General features: G+C 48.3%; 1 protein-coding gene across 1 annotated transcript; it reads left to right on the top strand.

Annotated features, from left to right (window-relative positions):
* Window positions 1-1,430: 1,430 nt before the first annotated feature.
* On the top strand, window positions 1,431-16,582 carry TUT1 (terminal uridylyl transferase 1, U6 snRNA-specific). The gene is made up of 9 exons (XM_029209536.1): window positions 1,431-1,663; window positions 3,282-3,472; window positions 11,672-11,987; window positions 12,172-12,272; window positions 13,328-13,797; window positions 14,362-14,471; window positions 14,640-14,750; window positions 14,933-15,025; window positions 15,396-16,582. The coding sequence occupies exons 1-9, from the start codon at window positions 1,582-1,584 to the stop codon at window positions 16,538-16,540; spliced, it is 2,619 nt and encodes an 872-aa protein (XP_029065369.1). The 5' UTR covers window positions 1,431-1,581; the 3' UTR covers window positions 16,541-16,582.
* Window positions 16,583-17,371: the final 789 nt, after the last annotated feature.

Genomic DNA, 17,371 nt, shown 5'->3' with positions numbered 1-17,371 from the left:
TGAAGGTGCTTCTTTATTTCCTAACTCTTAATCCCCTCTTTTTTTTTTTTGCGACACGCGGGCCTCTCACTGTTGTGGCCCCTCCCGTTGCAGAGCACAGGCTCCGGACGCGCAGGCTCAGTGGCCATGGCTCACGGGCCCAGCCGCTCTGCGGCATGTGGGATCTTCCCGGACCGGGGCATGAACCCGCGTCCCCTGCATCGGCAGGCGGACTCTCAACTGCTGCGCCACCAGGGAAGCCCTCCCCTCTCCTTTTTACTTAGAGGATTCTGGGAGTTGTTAGAGGCCAGAGCAGGATGTAGCCCACTTTGGGGTGTACTGTAGGATCATATCACCTAGCTCTGTGGTGTATTTGCACAGACTGCTGCTTCAGGGATCCCCAAGGGCAGCCTCAGCAACTGCCTTGATATTGGGGCCCACTCTAGTGCTGTTTCCTCCCTTTTTAAGTTTGGGAGACAGATTAGACATTTGAGCTGGTCCCAACAAGAGGAGCACTTTAGGAGAGAGGATGAGAAGTTACGCCTACTGTGTGCTCCTTGAGCACTTTCCTTAGAGATGGGGAAAAGCCTCAGCAGTTGTGACTGGCTCAAGGTCAGATCCTGAGATGTGTGCCTCAGGTCCGCTGCGCTTTCTACAGCCGGAAGCTGTGGGTTGACCAAACACAGCAGCGGCTGCTTAGCCCGGCTGATAGGCCCCTCCATCTCATGGCCCTTGTCCCTGGGGCCTCCCTAGCTCTCTTCCTCCCTCCCTGGCCTGAGCCAACACCTTGGTAGTGTAGGGAGGAACTGACCACTATAACATTCTAGGGGGAAGCGGCACCCTCCAGTGTCTTCACTCAAATGCCAACATAGCAGGTTCTGCTAAATGCCTTTAAGTGGGCCGGTGGCTCTGGCTCCTGGTGGGTGCACTCCACGCAGCCCGCTTACGCGGAAGAGAGGCGATCTGGCTGTAGCCCGTGGAGTGCGGAAGGTGCCCGGTGGGGGCAGAGCTCCCCAACCAGGGTTAGGGAGAGGTTGCAGAACTCCCATTCTTGGAGAGGACCGACGGCAGAGGGAGAGGGTAATACAGCCCTGAGGAGGTTGGGAGTCTAGGGACAGTGCGGGCTTTGTGGAGGATCCGCCTTTATTCACTAGGTAAATATGGGGTTGAGGATACAGTCTCTACTGCCCCATGACGGAGGACACAACCTGCTCTCGACCACCCAGCAGGGAAATCGCCTGCCGTCAGTCAAGCAGCGGGCCCGGCAAGAAACCCGGCACACGCTGTGGCTGCCTTATGAATATTCATGACCTTTGGGCCAATCAACGTCTGAACAGCTCAGAGCACACCAATTGGCTTACCGCATGCAGATAAGCATCGTAGATGGTATTCCTGAAGCTGGTAGAGACTTAAGTCGGGCTGGAAACGGAACCTTGAGCGGAAAGAGCTCGGTTTTCGGAGGAGTGTACCGCGCGATTGGGCGACGGCTACGTCACTTCCTATCGGACGGGCGGAAGTTGCTTCCCAGCATGTTGCAACTTGTAGAAGTGAGTTCCGGTCGTGGCCGAAGTGGTTGCATTTTTTTAGTACCCGACAGTTGTGATGGCTGCGGTGGATTCGGATGTCGAACCGCTGCCTCGCGGGGGTTTCCGCTGCTGCCTCTGCCACGTCACTACGGCCAACCGTAAGCGGTGGCTAGTGAGGGGGGTGTTTATGGGCTTTCGTCTTTGGGTCCTAGCGAAAGTTAGGGTTATAGGTCATAGTTCTTGCCAAGTCGGTTGGTAGGGTCTCACCTCCGTTTTCTCTCCGCTGTCCGAAGGGATTACAGAGTGGGGGAGAGTCCCACCACCTTACACCCCAGCTTCCCAGTATCCGAAATCTCGACGACAGAAGTTTCGTTATTTTATTTCCTCTTTAACCGTCATCTATTGGATATTCCCTTTGTGCCTGCTACTCCGCTGGGCTCTAGAGCGGGGAGAGGGGATTTAGAGATGAAGGAGCTCACCACCTAGAGATGGAAACAATTTCAGTACCCTATAGATGTGTTTGGAAAGCTGCAGGGTCACAGAGAAGGTAGTAATTAAGTGAGGGAAGCCCTACAGAGGAGCTTCCCAAAGGCAGAGATGGGTGAAGTAGCATGGTATGCATGTTTGGAACGTGGGTTTGGAAAAGGAGACAAGGTCCTTTTATGACAGCGCGAGAGGCTCAATGAAACCTCATATTCCACTTTTGAAGTCTGGAATCATAATCTCCCCTAAACGTGATCTTTCATTCTTTTCGTTTGTGAATGGCACTACCACTTGTCCAGTAGGGCAAGCCAGAAATCCAGGATAGTCTTCTCTGGCCCCACATATACACTGGTGACATCAAGCAGCTGACTCAAAATGTAATAAAAATTTAAAAATCAGCTAAGTTTTCCCGCATTCACCATGTACCAGACTCTCAGGCAAGTGCTATATATGAATAATATCAATGTGGTAGGTACTATTATTATCTCCGTTTTATACCTGAGGAGACATGAACAGCGAGGTTAAGTAAGTTGCCCAAGATTTCGCACAGCTTGACAGAGCTGGGATTTGATTCTGGGTAGTGTGACTTCTGATCCTGCACTTGTAATCTCTATAATATACCCAGAAATGATAAATAGTCTAGGGTCCTGATTTATTTAGTTCTTCTATAAATGACCTAGATAAGTTACCTGTTAATTTCTTTACAGTGTGCAGGTGTTGCTCTACCTAGCACTTGTAGATGGTTTAAGAAATACTTGTGGGGCTTCCCCGGTGGCGCACTGGTTAAGAATCCGCCTGCCAATGCAGGGGACACAGGTTCCAGCCCTGGTCCGGGAAGATCCCACACGATGTAGAGCAACTAAGCCTGTGCACCACAACTACTGAGCCTGCACTCTAGAGCCTGTGAGCCACAGCTACTGAGCCCATGTGCCACAACTACTGAAACCCGTGCGCCTAGAGCCCACGCTCCACAACAAGAGAAGCCACTGCAATGAGAAGCCCTCACACTGCAACGAAGACCCAATGCAGCCAAAAAAAAAAAAAAAAGAAATTGAAAAAAAAAAAAAAGAAATACTTGTGTACAGCCAGTTCTCCTGGGAACCACTTAAAATGCTTTATATAGACAAATGGACAAGAGAGGAAGCTGCAAGGAGCCAGGACTTTGTCATTCAAATGTCACATTTTCTATGGCTTGGAAGAGTCAGTAGGATCTAGGTATGCCGAGAAAAAAGTCGGGGTAGGTACACTGAAGAGCAATTCGGATGTTTTTTGTCCTCACGTTTGTCTTTGCAGGACCCAGCCTAGAGGCTCACCTGGGAGGCCGAAAGCACCGGCACCTGGTAGAACTACGAGCTGCTCGAAAGGCCCAGGGACTTCGAAGCGTGTTTGTCAGTGGCTTTCCCCGGGATGTGGGTTCTACTCAGCTCTCTGAGTACTTCCAGGCATTTGGACCTGTGGCCAGTGTTGTCATGGACAAGGACAAGGTAGAGTGAGTGGCTCTGGGGGTGAAGAATGAGTCAGGTGTCCTGCACACCGGAAGAAATGGGGCGGGAGACCAGCAGCCTGTTTCTGCTGGTTCCTAATGTGGCTGCCCTTGGTGGACACTCCAGTACTTGGGCTAGTCCAGCTTTGTGAGTCTCTCACCCTCGTCCCCCCACCCCTGCTTTTAACTGATTTTATCAGTTCGTCAGAATTAGTCACTGGGGAACTTGTTGGTCATTTATTTATTCAGTCAGTCTTTTATTTGCCAAATATTTATTAGCTGCTAACTTTGTACTAGGCACTGCTTAGAATTGCATTCTGAGTAGCGCATAGGTTAGTCATGGTCCCTGCTTGCACAGACCTTACAGTCTAGTGGAGAAAGTAGACAATTAAATGAGTAACTACTACAGTGAAGTGGGTGCTTTAAGACCACACCGTTGGGAGATCTATCCTAACCCTTCAAGAAACTGGTTGATAAACCAGCTAGCAGTTTATTAACTTATGCTGAAAGGTACTGAGGTCATCCGGTCAGAACACCCTGTCCTCTGGACAATGCAAGACAAACAGACTTGTTCTTTGTGGTCCTTTTTGTCTTGCTTCCATGCTGACCTTTTGTCAGAGTCTCCCTAGTCCCCTGGAAAAAGTTTGCCGTTGTGGTGATGTGCTCCGTGGTCATATTGTAGCTCTGAGGCTACACTCTGGTTTTGTGGGCTTAGATGATCCCAGATCTACTTAGCAGCTCAGGTCTTCTTTTACCACGCCGTGGGGTCTGTTTTTCTTAGAAATTGCATTCAGCAACCGACTCACAATGGTTTAAACAAACAGGGTTCAGTTGTTCTCTTATAACAAGAAGTCCAGACCTGGGCCGTCCAAGATTTTACTGTTTTCCTGCTCTGTCATTATTGGCATATGGCTCTCACTTCATAGTTGTGATTATGCTGGTTCCACATCTTCCGACAAGAAGCAGCAGCAGGTTGAAGGGCAGACTATCAAAGGCTAGGGTCATCTGAGTCTGATCCCTTCCCCTGCTTTCTTTATTTCCCAGGAAAATATTTCTCAGAGGCCTCTTCAGCAGACATCTCCTTATATTTCATTGTCCAGAACTCTGTCTATCGCCTGGTTACTCCTAGCTACAGGGAAGCCTGGGAAATGAAGTTTTTTTAGCTGGGCACTTTTCCCCTCTGAGCAAAAAGCAGGGTTCTGTTAGTAAGGAAGTTGAGAGAATGTATATTGGGTGGGCAATTGGCAGTGTCTGTCCCAGGTGACTTCTTCAGAAAGCTCAATGCCACCATTTTTGTTCATATTTATTTCAATTGTAAAGAAAGATCTTTTCCTGAACTTAAACCTCAAGTTTTTGAGGCTTCTATCAATAATTATAACAATAATGACTAAAATTTTTATGGAGCAATTATTATGCACCAATTATATGCTAAGTACCGTATATCTTTTTTTTTTTTTTTTGCGGTACGCGGGCCTCTCACTGTTGTGGCCTCTCCCGTTGCGGAGCACAGGCTCTGGACGCGCAGGCCCAGCGGCCATGGCTCACGGGCCCAGCCGCTCCGTGGCATGTGGGATCTTCCCGGACCGGGGCACGAACCCGTGTCCCCTGCTTCGGCAGGCGGACTCTCAACCACTGCGCCACCAGGGAAGCCCTAAGTACTGTATATCTTATTTAATCTCCACAACATTTCCTTGAGATCATCACTGGGGAAGTTGGAGATTTGGGGGAGTCCCTACTTGGGAGGCAGTCACGAGTTACTTAACCTCTCTGAGTTTCAGCTGCTTAATTTGTAAAAAGGGAATAATAATACATACCTTGTTGTAGGAATCTTATGAGACTTCGAGATAGCTTACGTGAACTGTTCGGTTAATAATAAGCCCTCGGGGGCACGGGTTCAGTCCCTGGTCGTGGAACTAAGATCTTGCATACCACACAGCGTGGCCTAAAAAAAAAAAAAAAAAAAACTTGCAAAAAAAAAAAAGACCTCAGTAAATAGTGGCTGTAGTTGGGGATGCTGGTATTGAGAGGAGAAAAATGGCCGGGATACATCCTTCTGAATCTGCTTATCCCGCCCTCCCTGATGCCTTTTGTGCAGTTCTTGAGAGAAATACGTGCACACAGACAAGGCCAGGCAAAGAGACACCTAATTGCTAGCTGGGGCTTCGGCTGCAAACTTGGTGTTGCATTGCAGTCTGTTGAGCTGTGTGATTCCTCAGAATCAGAAGATTCACTTGGGCAGGCCCAAGTGGCTGCCTTTCTCCTTAGTTTCACTTTGGTTCTTTGTGCTGTTTGACATAGGGTAGAAGTGAGGGTAGACAGGGGACCCCCTTTTCTTTTTCCCCTCCTTGTATTGTCAGTTGATATTATATATTATTAAGATATATAATTCACTGGTTGTTAGCATATTTGGAAGATTCTGCAACCATCATATGATCTAATTCCAGAATGTTTTTTATCACCCCAAAAAGAAACTGTGAATCTATTATCTGTCATTCTCCAATTGTGATTCAGGCCTGTGTGCTGGTGAAGCCATCCCCCTGGTTAATTTTTGTATATGGCGTGAGGTAGGGGTCCAACCTCATTCTTTTACATGTGGTTATCCAGTTATCCCAGTTGAGAAGACTGTTCTTTTCCCATTGAATGGTCTTAACACCTTTGTTGAAAATCAGTTGGTCATAGATGTACGAGTTTATTTCTGGAGTCTCAATTACATTCTCTTCATCTGAATGTCTGTCTTTTTTGAAAAAAAAAAAATTAATTTTTGGCTGCGTTGGGTCTTCATTGCTGCATGTGGGCTTTCTCTAGTTGTGGCGAGCAGGGGCTAACCCTTCGTTGTGGTGCACAGGCATCTCATTGCAGTGGCTTCTCTTTGTTGCAGAGCATGGGCTCAGGAGCGTGGGCTTCAGTAGTTGTGGCTCGTGGGCATAGTTGCACTGCAGCATGTGGGATCTTCCTGGACCAGGGCTCGAACCTGTGTCCGCTGCCTTGGCAGGTGGATTCTTAACCACTGCACCACCAGGGAAGTCATGAATGTCTATCTCTATGCCAGTACCACACAGTCTTTTTTTTTTTTTAATTAAAAAATTGTTTGGGAATTTCCTGGTGGTACCGTGGTTAGGACTCAGTGCTTTGGCTGTCAGGGCCTGGGTTCAATCCCTAGTCAGGGGACTAAGATCCCGTGAGCTGTGCAGCATGGCCAAAAAAAAAGGTTTTTTTAATTGAGGTAACGTTGGTTTGTAACATTATATAAATTTTATGTGTACAACATTATATTTCTATTTCTGTATACCCTACAGTATGGTCACCACCAAAAATTTAGTTTCCATCCATCACCATACAGTTGATCCCCTTTACGCATTTTGCTCTGCTTCTTCCCCTCTGATAATCACTACTCCTCTCTGTATCTATGTGTTTGTTTTTGTTTGGTTTGTTCATTTATTTATCTATTTAATAGATGTTTTTATGGTACATATAGTACTTTATTTTTTTAAAAACTTTATTTATTTACTTATTTATTTCGGCTGCGCTGGGTCTTAGTTGCAGCACGCAGGATCTTTGTTGAGGCATGTGGGATCTTTTAGTTGCAGCATGCGGACTTCTTAGTTGTGGCATGCGTGCAGGATCTAGTTCCCCGACCAGGGCTTGATCCCAGCCCCCTGCACTGGGAGTGTGGAGTCTTACCCACTGGACCACCAGGGAAGACCCTGTTCATTTATTTTATTTTTTGTTTGTTTTTTATATTCCATGTATAAGGGAAATCATACGGTATTTGTCTTTCTTTGTCTTACTCATTTCGCTTAGCATAATACCCTCAAAGTCCATGTTATTGCAAATGGCAAGATTTTTTTTTTAGTAGCTGAGTAATATTCTATTGTATATATACACCTCATCTTCTTTGTCCATTCATCCATTCAGGGGCACTTAGGTTGTTTCCATACCTTGGCTATTGTAAATAATGCCGCAGTGAACATAGGGGTGCATATATCTTTTTTTTTTTTTTTCCTGTACACGGGCCTCTCACTGTTGTGGCCTCTCCCGTTGTGGAGCACAGGCTCTGGACACGCAGGCTCAGCGGCCATGGCTCACGGGCCCAGCTGCTCCGTGGCACGTGGGATCTTCCCAGACCGGGGCATGAACCCGTGTCCCCTGCATCAGCAGGCGAACTCTCAACCACTGCACCACCAGGGAAGCCCTCATATATCTTTTCAAATTAGCGTTTTCGTTTTCTTTGTATAATAACCCAGGAGTGGAATTGCTGGATTGAATGGTAATTTTAGTATTAATTTTTTTGAGGAATCTCCATACTGTTTTCCATAGCGGCTGCACCACTTTATATTCCCAACAGTGCACGAGGGTTCCCTTTTCTCCACATCCTCGCCAAGACTTATTTCTTGCCTTTTTGATAATAGCCATTCTAATAGGCATGAGGTGATATCTCATTGTAGTTTTTTTTTTTTTTTTAATCTTTTTATTTTTGGCTGTGTTGGGTCTTCATTGCTGTGCACGGACTTTCTCTAGTTGTGGCAGGCGGGGGCTACTCTCCCTTGCGGTGGCTTCTCTTGTTGTGGAGCATGGGCTCTAGGCGCTCTGGCTTCATTAGTTGTGGCACGTGGGCTCAGTAGTTGTGGCTTGCGGGCTCTAGAACACAGGCTCAGTAGTTGTGGCGCACGGGCTTAGTTGCTCTGTGGCATGTGGGATCTTCCCGGACCAGGGCTCAGATCCATGTCCCCTGCATTGACAGGCGGATTCTTAACCACTGCGCCACCAGGGAAGTCCAGTCTCTTTGTTTTTAAAATTTTGGTTGAGTTGTATAAGTTCTTTATATATTTTGGATATCAGCCCATTATCAGATATATCATTTGCAAATATCTTCTCCCATTTGGTGGGTTGTCTTTTTATTTTATTGATTGTTTCCTTTGTTGTGCAGAAGTTTTTTAGTTTGATGTCGTCCCATTTGTTTATTTTTGCTTTTGCTTTTGTTTCTCTTGCTTGAGGAGACATATCTAGAAAGATATTAAGAACAGTATCAAAGAGCTTACTGCCAGTGTTTTCTTCTAGGAGTTTTATGGTTTCAAGTGTTACATTCAAGTCTTTAATCTATTTTGAGTTTATTTTTGTGTGTGGTGTGAGATAGTGATCTAGTTTCATTTTTTGCATGTGGCTGTCAAGTTTTCTGAACACTGTTTATTGAAGAGACTGTTCTTACTCCATTGTATGTTCTTTGCTCCTTGTTGTAAATTAATTGTCCATATACATGTGGGTTTATTTCTGGGCTCTCAGTTCTGTTCCATTGATCTGTGTGTCTGTTTTTCTGCCAGTACCATGCTGTTTTGCTTATTATGATTTTGTAATATAGTTTGAAATCAGGGAGTGTGATACCTCCAGTTTTGTTCTTTTTTCTCAGGATTGCTTTGGCTATTTGGGGTCTTTTGTGGTTCCTATAAATTTTAGAATTTTTTGTTCTGTTTTTGTGAAAAATGTCCTTGGGATTTTTTTTTTTTTTTTTTTTTGAGGTACGCAGGCCTCTCACTGTTGTGGCCTCTCCCGTTGCGGAGCACAGGCTCCAGACGTGCAGCCTCAGCGGCCATGGCTCATGGGCCTAGCCACTCCGCGGCATGTGGGATCTTCCTGGACCGGGGCACGAACCCATGTCCCCTGCATCAGCAGGTGGACTCTCAACCACTGCACCACCAGGGAAGCCCTCCTTGGGATTTTGATAGGGATTGCATTGAATCTGTAGAATGCCTTAGGACATTTTGACAATGTTAATTCTTCCAATCCATGAACGTGGAATGTTTTTCTATTTATTTGTGTTTTCTTCAGTTTCTTTCAACAATGTCTTATAGTTTTCAGTGTGTATGTCTTTCACCTCCTTAAAGTTTATTCCTAGGTATTTTATTCTTTTTGTTGTGATCGTAAATAGTTTTCTTAATTTTTCTTTCTGCTGGCTGATTGTTAGCATATAGAAAGAGAACAGATTTTTGTACCCTGCAACTTTACTGTATTCATTTATTATTTCTAGTGGGTTTTGGTAGAGTCTTTAAGGTTTTCTATATATAAAGTCATGTCAACTGCAAATCGTGATGGTTTTGCTTCTCCTTCCCAATTTGATGCCTTTTATTTCTTTTTCTTGTCTAATTGATCTGGCTAGGACTTCAATACTGTTTTGAATAAGAGTGGTGAGAGTGGGCATCCTTGTCTTGTTCCTGATAGCTTTCAGATTTTCACCATTGAGTATGATGTTAGCTATGGGTTTGTCATATATGACTTTTATTATATTGAGGTGCATTCCTTCTCTACCCATTTTATTGAGAGTTTTTATCATAAATGGGTAATGAACCTTGTCAAATGCTTTTTCTACATCTACTGAGATGATCCTATTTTTATTCTTCAGTTTGTTAAAGTATGTGTCTTGTTGATTGATTCATGGTTGTTGAACCATCCCTGCATCCCACTTGATGGTGTGTATGATCCTTTTAAGGTATTATTGTATTGTATTTGCTAATACTTTGTTGAGCATTTTTGCATCTATGTTCCCAAGAGATATTAGCCTGTAGTTTTCTTTTTTTGTGTTGTCTTTGTATGGTTTTGGTATCGGTGATGTTGGCCTTGTAAAAATAAGTTAGGGGGCTTCCCTGGTGGTGCAGTGGTTGAGAGTCCGCCTGCCGATGCAGGGGACATGGGTTCATGCCCTGGTCCGGGAAGATCCCGCATGCTGTGGAGCGGCTGGGCCCGTGAGCCATGGCCATTGAGCCTGTGCGTCCGGAGCCTGTGCTCCGCAATGACGGGAGAGGCCACAACAGTGAGAGGCCCGCGAACCCCCCACCAAAAAAATAAAAGGTTAGGAAGCGTTCCTTCCTCTTCAATATTTTGGAATAGTTTGAGAAGGATAGGTATTAAGTCTTTGATGGTCCTGGACTTTTGTTTTTTGGGAAACTTTTTGATTACTGTTTCATTCTCCTTACTCGTGATCAGTCTATTCAGGTTTTCCATTTCTTCATGATTCAGTCTTTGAAGGTTGTGTGATTCTAAGAATTTGTCCCTTTCTTCTAGGTTGTCCCTTTGTAGGTTTGTTGGTGTATAGCTTTTCATATTCATAATATTCTCTTACCCTTTGTATTTCTGTGGTATCCGTTATTATTTCTCCTCTTTCATTTCTGATTTTATTTATCAGAGGCTTCTCTCTTTTTCTTTTTAGTGAGTTTAGCTAAAGTTTTGTCACTAGTACCACACTGTCTTGATTACTGTAGAGAGTACCTTTGTATAAGCAGGATGAGGTTCTAGCTTTACCACTGAAGAAAATATAAAAAAATATGGCCTTTTGCCAGAGCAGTTATATTTTTTCTGCTCCTGCTAACGTTTTACCTTAAAAAAAAAAATGACCCAATGAATATCATTAAACTCAACCAAATCATAGCAGCAGTGCTGTCATATTGCTGGTAAGTTTGTTGAAGATAGGGTTTATATGTTTATATTTATGCCTAACACAGTGATCATTACATGGATTCTTTTTTTTTTTTTTTTTTTTTGTGGTACACGGGCCTCTCACCGCTGCGGCCCCTCCCGCTGCGGAGCACAGGCTCCGGACGTGCAGGCCCAGCAGCCGTGGCTCACGGGCCCAGCCGCTCCGTGGCATGTGGGATCCTCCCGGACCGGGGCACGAACCCACGTCCCCCGCATCGGCAGGTGGACTCCCAACCACTGCACCACCAGGGAAGACCCTACATGGATTCTTAATATTAAAAGAGTCTAATTAAAGCAGGAATAGTTGGGGGTGAATCATAGTATTACCAGTGAAATGTCATTGGGAAGACGGGGGTTTTATAAAACAGGTAAAATGAGGTTTTTCAGAGGCAGGCTTGGGTGAGAATAAAATGTATGCGATTTGAGTGAAGGAGATAATTGCTTTTCTAAATATGTTCCCTGGTGGGAAATCCCTGGCGGTCCAGTGATTAGGACTCCACGCTTTCGCTGCCGAGGGCGTGGGTTCAATCTCTGGTAGGGGAACTAAGATCCCATAAGCCTCGAGGCGTGGCCTAAATAAATAAATAAATATGTTCTCTGATGTTATGGAAACAGCAAACAAATTTCCCAATTTATATGGTGGTCCCCATTTTAAAGATTCTCACCCACTGTCAGACCATGTGTTTGGATTCTAGGTTCTAAAACCATCATCATTGTCCCTGTTGTGGTTTGACAGGGAGTGTTTGCCATTGTGGAGATGGGGGACGTGGGTGCCCGGGAAGCTGTTCTCTCACAGCCCCAGCACAGCTTGGGAGGACATCGCCTGAGGGTCCGGCCACGGGAGCAGAAAGAGTTCCAGAGCCCAGCCTCCAAGTCCCCCAAAGGAGTGGCCCCTGACAGTCACCAGCTGGCAAAAGCACTAGCGGAGGCCCCGGACGTGGAGGCACAAATGGCGAAGCTCGTGGGGCTGAGGGAGCTGTCTGAGGCTGAGCGGCAGCTTCGGAGCCTCGTGGTGGCCCTGGTGCAGGAGGTCTTCACAGAGTTCTTCCCTGGTGCGTCACCTCCCTCACTGTGTCTGAGCCCTCCCTGTCCTTCCTCCCCTGTGTTTGCATCCCCAGTCCTCCCTCAGCTAGTGGTGTTCATTTGCCTGCTTTTCCATCTTTGTGCCCCATTTTATTCTTCCACCACTTACTCCCTACAGTGTCTCTTGACCTTTATTCTCTGCTTGGCACCCAGGCTGTGTGGTCCATCCTTTTGGCTCTTCCATAAACAGCTTTGACGTCCATGGCTGTGATCTTGACCTCTTCCTGGATCTGGGGGACTTGGACGAGCCCCAGGTATGTGACCATGGAGGCAGCTGTGAAGAGTCAGTGGAAATGGTCATGTCTGGGCAAACACTTGACCTCTCGTGCCTTAATTCCTCATCTATAAAATGGGGGTAATAGGATCTGCCTGAAAGGGTTATTATAATTGGAGAAATGTGAATATGTATGGATATTGGATAGGATAAAATGAATCAACATGGGATAAATGGCATTTGTAACAGGGAAAAAAACAGATTTCAAAATAGCATGTATAATATCTTATTCGGGGAGATAATGGGTTATGTTTTTGCTTATCTGTGTTTTCTAACATCTAATGTACAGATCCTGCCTTGGGAATAGGAAAGGGTCATTATTTTTTAAATAGACTATTTTTTAGAGCTGTTTTAGGTTCATAACAAAATTGAGCAGAAAGTACAGAGTTCCCATATACCTCTCACCCACAAAAGGTTTTTTTTTTGCTGCACCTCACAGCTTACGGATCTTAGTTCCCCCATCAGGTATTGAACCCGTGCCCCCTGCAGTGGAAGCGCACTGGATTCCTAACCACTGGACCACCAGGGAATTCCCTTTTTAGTCTTATTTAATCTGGAACGGTTCCTCTGCCTTTTTTTGTTTTTCATGACAATAACGTTTTTGTAAAATACTGACCGTTTATTTTATGGCATTAAACGGTTAATTTTTAAAAAGGCTTGTGAGGGCTTCACTGGTGGCGCAGTGGTTGAGAGTCCGCCTGCCGATGCAGGGGACACGGGTTTGTGCCCCGGTCCGGGAAGATCCCACATGCCGCGGAGCGGCTGGGCCCGTGGGCCATGGCCGCTGAGCCTGCGCGTCCGGAGCCTTTGCTCCACAATGGAAGAGGCCACGACAGTGAGAGGCCCGCATACTGCAAAAAAACAAACAAACAAACAAACAAAAACTTGTGCAGGTTAAATGAGTTGATATTTATTAAAGCCTTTAGAATAGAGCCTGGCACATAATAAGCAGTAATAGATATATCTTAGGGATGGAATGTTCCCCAGTTAGGGGACCGCATGTGAGGCAGTTACTCAGCTCGTTTCCATCCACAGCCAGCCCCAAAGGCTGCAGAATCTCCATCCCTGGACTCGGCCCTTGCATCCCCACTGGATCCTCAAGCCCTGGCCTGCATCCCAGCCTCCCCTCCAGACTCACAGCCTCCAGCTTCTCCCCAAGACTCTGAAGCCCTGGACTGTGAAGTCCCTTCCTCCTCCCTGGCACCCCGGACTCCAGACTCTGCTTTGGCCTCTGAGACCCTCGCCTCTCCCCAGTCCCTGCCTCCATCCTCGCCACTGCAGGAGGACCAGGGAGAGGGGGACCTGGGGAAGGCCATGGAACTGGCAGAGGCCCTGAAGGGGGAGAAAGCAGAAGGGGGAGCCATGCTGGAGCTGGTGGGATCCATTCTTCGGCGCTGTGTCCCTGGAGTGTACCGAGTCCAAACTGTGCCATCTGCCCGACGCCCTGTGGTCAAGTTCTGCCATCGGCCTTCAGGTCTCCACGGTGACATCTCCCTCAGTAACCGGTACCTTTGTTTGGGGGGTGGCAGGGAAGGCCAGATGGGCACTCTGGGGAGGTTGAGGAGGGTGCCCTGCACCAGCTGAGCCTTGAGGTTGTCCTTATTTGGTCCTGTCTCTCTTTCTGATGCTCATCTCATGTCTGGCTTTCATTTCAATGTTTGGAAAGTGTGTTTCTTGGGATACTGTTTTGAAGGATTTAGGAAAGAGTTCCATGGTTGAATAAGTTTTAGCATTGGGAAATGCTGAGTTAAACACAGGCAGGTTTCTCCCTTCCCTCCCTCTCCCCCACTTCCTCTTTCCTCCCTCTCCCTCCCTTCCTATCTTTGAATAGTAAAGGCTCTGATCAGTCTTACAATAACATGCTCTGTAACTAAGACATTTATAGGATGTAGTGTTTCCCAGACACGTTTGATGTTCTTTTGTACATACTCTCTCCAGACCATGTCAGAAAACTCGGGAAACCCTCTGTTGGCCTTCTTCCAGCTGGCCCCCATTACACAAGCCTGGAATAAGAGCTGGGGGTGATAGGTTCCTGAGCCCTAACACCCTTGTCCCCCCCTCTGTCCCAGGCTGGCCCTGCATAACTCCCGCTTCCTGAGCCTCTGCTCTGAGTTGGATGGGCGAGTACGGCCCCTTGTGTACACTCTGCGCTGCTGGGCTCAGGGTCGAGGGCTGTCAGGTGAGAATGAATCAGGACAGACTTGGGGCTGTGTTCGTGTCGGGGCAGAGGCAGGGACTCAGGGAGAGAAGGAAGGTGGCAGGTACAGGAACCAGGGTTGCGAAAACTGCCAAGGAGGGGATCAGAACCGGCTCTAATCTAACCGGAATTAATTGATTATTTACCCAGGGAGTGGTCCACTTCTCAATAACTACGCCCTGACCTTGCTCGTGATCTATTTCCTTCAGACCAGGGACCCTCCTGTGTTGCCCACTGTGTCCCAGCTCACCCAGAAAGCAGGTACAGTAGCCCGACCTCCATCCGCTCTGTCTCGTGAGCTTCATCTCTCTTCTTCATCTCACTTAGACATATTGAGCTTCCCTGGGAATGAGATCTCTGCTATCACTCCCATATCCACCCTCCCCCGCCCCCCCTTAGTCTTCCTGCTTCCAGGCTCACCCTCACCTTTTTTACTTTCATAGGTGAGGGTGAACAGGTGGAGGTTGATGGCTGGGACTGTAGTTTTCCCAGGGATGCCTCGAGACTGGAGCCCAGCACCAATAAGGAGCCCCCGAGTGAGTTTGGGGAGCCTGGGAGAGGACTAATAAATGGTGCTAATGACACAGTTACTGGCACACAGCAACCTCGTGGGATAGCTAATATTGTTATTGCTACTTAACAGATGAAGAAACCATGCCTTGGAGTAATTAAGTGGCTTGCCCAAGGTCATGCTGCTGGCAAGGGGAAGGGGCAGTATCTGGGGGCATCACGGGAGAGAGGTTTGACCTCTTGTTTATAGGGATCAGAGGAGCCTGGCTCTGGCACTCTTCTGAGCCACTTGGGAGGGAAAAAGAAAGTCCAGCTAAGGGAATGGCTCTGGCACAGGGCTGATCTCACTTCTGGCCTCCAGGTGACCCCTTTTCCCTGGGTTTTCTGTTCCTCCAGGTTCCCTGCTGGCCCAGTTCTTCTCCTGTGTCTCTTGTTGGGATCTTCGTGGCTCACTGCTGTCCCTGCGGGAGGGTCAGGCACTGCCTGTGGCAGGGGGCCTGCCCTCTAATCTCTGGGAGGGTCTGCGCCTCGGTCCCATGAATCTCCAGGACCCCTTTGACCTGAGTCACAACGTGGCAGCCAATGTGACCAGCCGGGTGGTCGGGCGGCTACAGAACTGCTGCCAAGCGGCAGCCAGTTACTGCCGAAGCCTCCAGTACCAGTGCCGTTCCTCCCGGGGTCGGGACTGGGGGCTGCTTCCCCTTCTGCAGCCCAGCTCCCCTAGCTCCCTGCTGTCTGCAACACCCATCCCCTTACCCCCCGCTCCCTTCACCCAGCTCACTGCTGCCCTGGCCCAGGTGTTACAGGAGGCTTTGGGGTGCCATATAGAACAGGGAACCAAGAGACTGCGGTCAGAGGGAGGTGGAACTGGGGAGCCTCCCCAGGGAGGGACAAGCAAAAGATTGAAACTAGACGGACAGAAAAGCTGTGAGGGGGGGCAGGAGGAACAGCAGGGACGTGCAGGGGGCCACGGTGAAGATGGGGTGGAAGAAATGGCGATAGAGGCTGGAGAGTCAGTGCAAGACTGGGCCATGAGGAGCCCTGGGCAGCCAGGGGAGCTGGCCCCGATGACCGGAAAGCATCTAGGCACTGGAGAAGAGGGGCGGTCAGGCCCCGCAGCGCTGGCTGAGCAGGGGCCCGGAGGACCTGAGGCAGCCCGAGAAGGGTGTCAGGCCGAGGCAGGGAAGGGGGCGTTGCTCTCCTCAGTGGGCTGGCGCTGTGCCTTGTGCCACCGAGTGTGGCAGGGGCGGCGGCGTGCCCGAAGACGCTTGCAGCAAATCAAGGAAGGAGGTGGAGCTGGTGCTGGTACAGGAGCAGAGTGGCTGGCAACTGAGGCTCAGGTCACCCGGCAGCTGCGAGGCCTGAGCGGTACTGAACAGACGCCGGGGGCCGAGCCACTCCTGACCTTCGTGGTGTCTGTCTCCCAGGCTAACCAGGCTCTCACTGTGACCCCACTCCGGGATTCTCAAGGCCTGTTCCCTGATCTCCATCATTTCTTACAGGTTTTCCTCCCTCAAGCACTTCGAAACCTGCTCAAGTGAAGATGGGGACCCTAAAGGGCAATAAAGCTGCTAGTTTAATAAACGCTAGTTTCTGCTAATTTCCACCTGGTAATAATCCTCCTTCCCCCCAGTGCTTAATGCAGCCTCTCACAGGTACCCTCTCTCGCCACCCTAAAATAGGTCTCTCAGTATGTTTCCTTCAGAGCCCAGGAGGAGTGTGTGTTTGGCACCTGGACCCACTCAGTAGAGTTCTGGAAAGATGGAGCGCTGGGTGGGTGGCTTGAGCAGCACCTGGGAAGTACCAAGTTTGCTTCCACATTTACCTTACTGCCCAGAGTTGTGAATGGTGACAGGGCTTGAAATTTGGCTTCAGGGTTCTTCATTCTCTCACTTAATAGAATTCATCCTGTTCTTAAATTGGGTTCAGATCTGAGCATGGGTAAAGGGCGACCCATCCATTGAATTGTCAGCCCTTCCCGGGTGACAGGACGTGGCTGGGTTCTCCCTCAGCCCCTCCCTTGTTGCAGGCCCGAGGACTAGCTCCTCTTCTAAGCAGTAACAGCATCCTTGAGCTGCAAGGTCGTTTAATGGCAAAAAACCTCTTTTACAGAGGGCTTCGGACTTGGGCTCGGGTTAGATGTACAAGCTCTCCTCTAGAAAGAGCCGGAACAAAAGGAACGTGGCACCTCGCCACCTCCACGCAGTTGCTTCCGCTCCTATGAGTGTCACACAACCACGATGTTCGGGGGTCTGGCAGGACCTCCAACAAATCACCGCGGGCCCCGCGACCCGGAGGGAAACGCCTCTGGGGCCCGGCGCGATGCCGGGCTGGCAGCTCTGCCACGTAGCTGCAGAGGGCCGGCTTTCCAG

This window comes from Monodon monoceros, unplaced genomic scaffold (assembly GCF_005190385.1).
Source record: "Monodon monoceros isolate NGI ecotype Baffin Bay Population unplaced genomic scaffold, NGI_Narwhal_1 Super_Scaffold_7, whole genome shotgun sequence".
Lineage (NCBI taxonomy): Eukaryota > Metazoa > Chordata > Mammalia > Artiodactyla > Monodontidae > Monodon > Monodon monoceros.
Note: the sequence above shows the minus strand (reverse complement) of the source record. Positions and strands in the feature narration are given on the sequence as shown.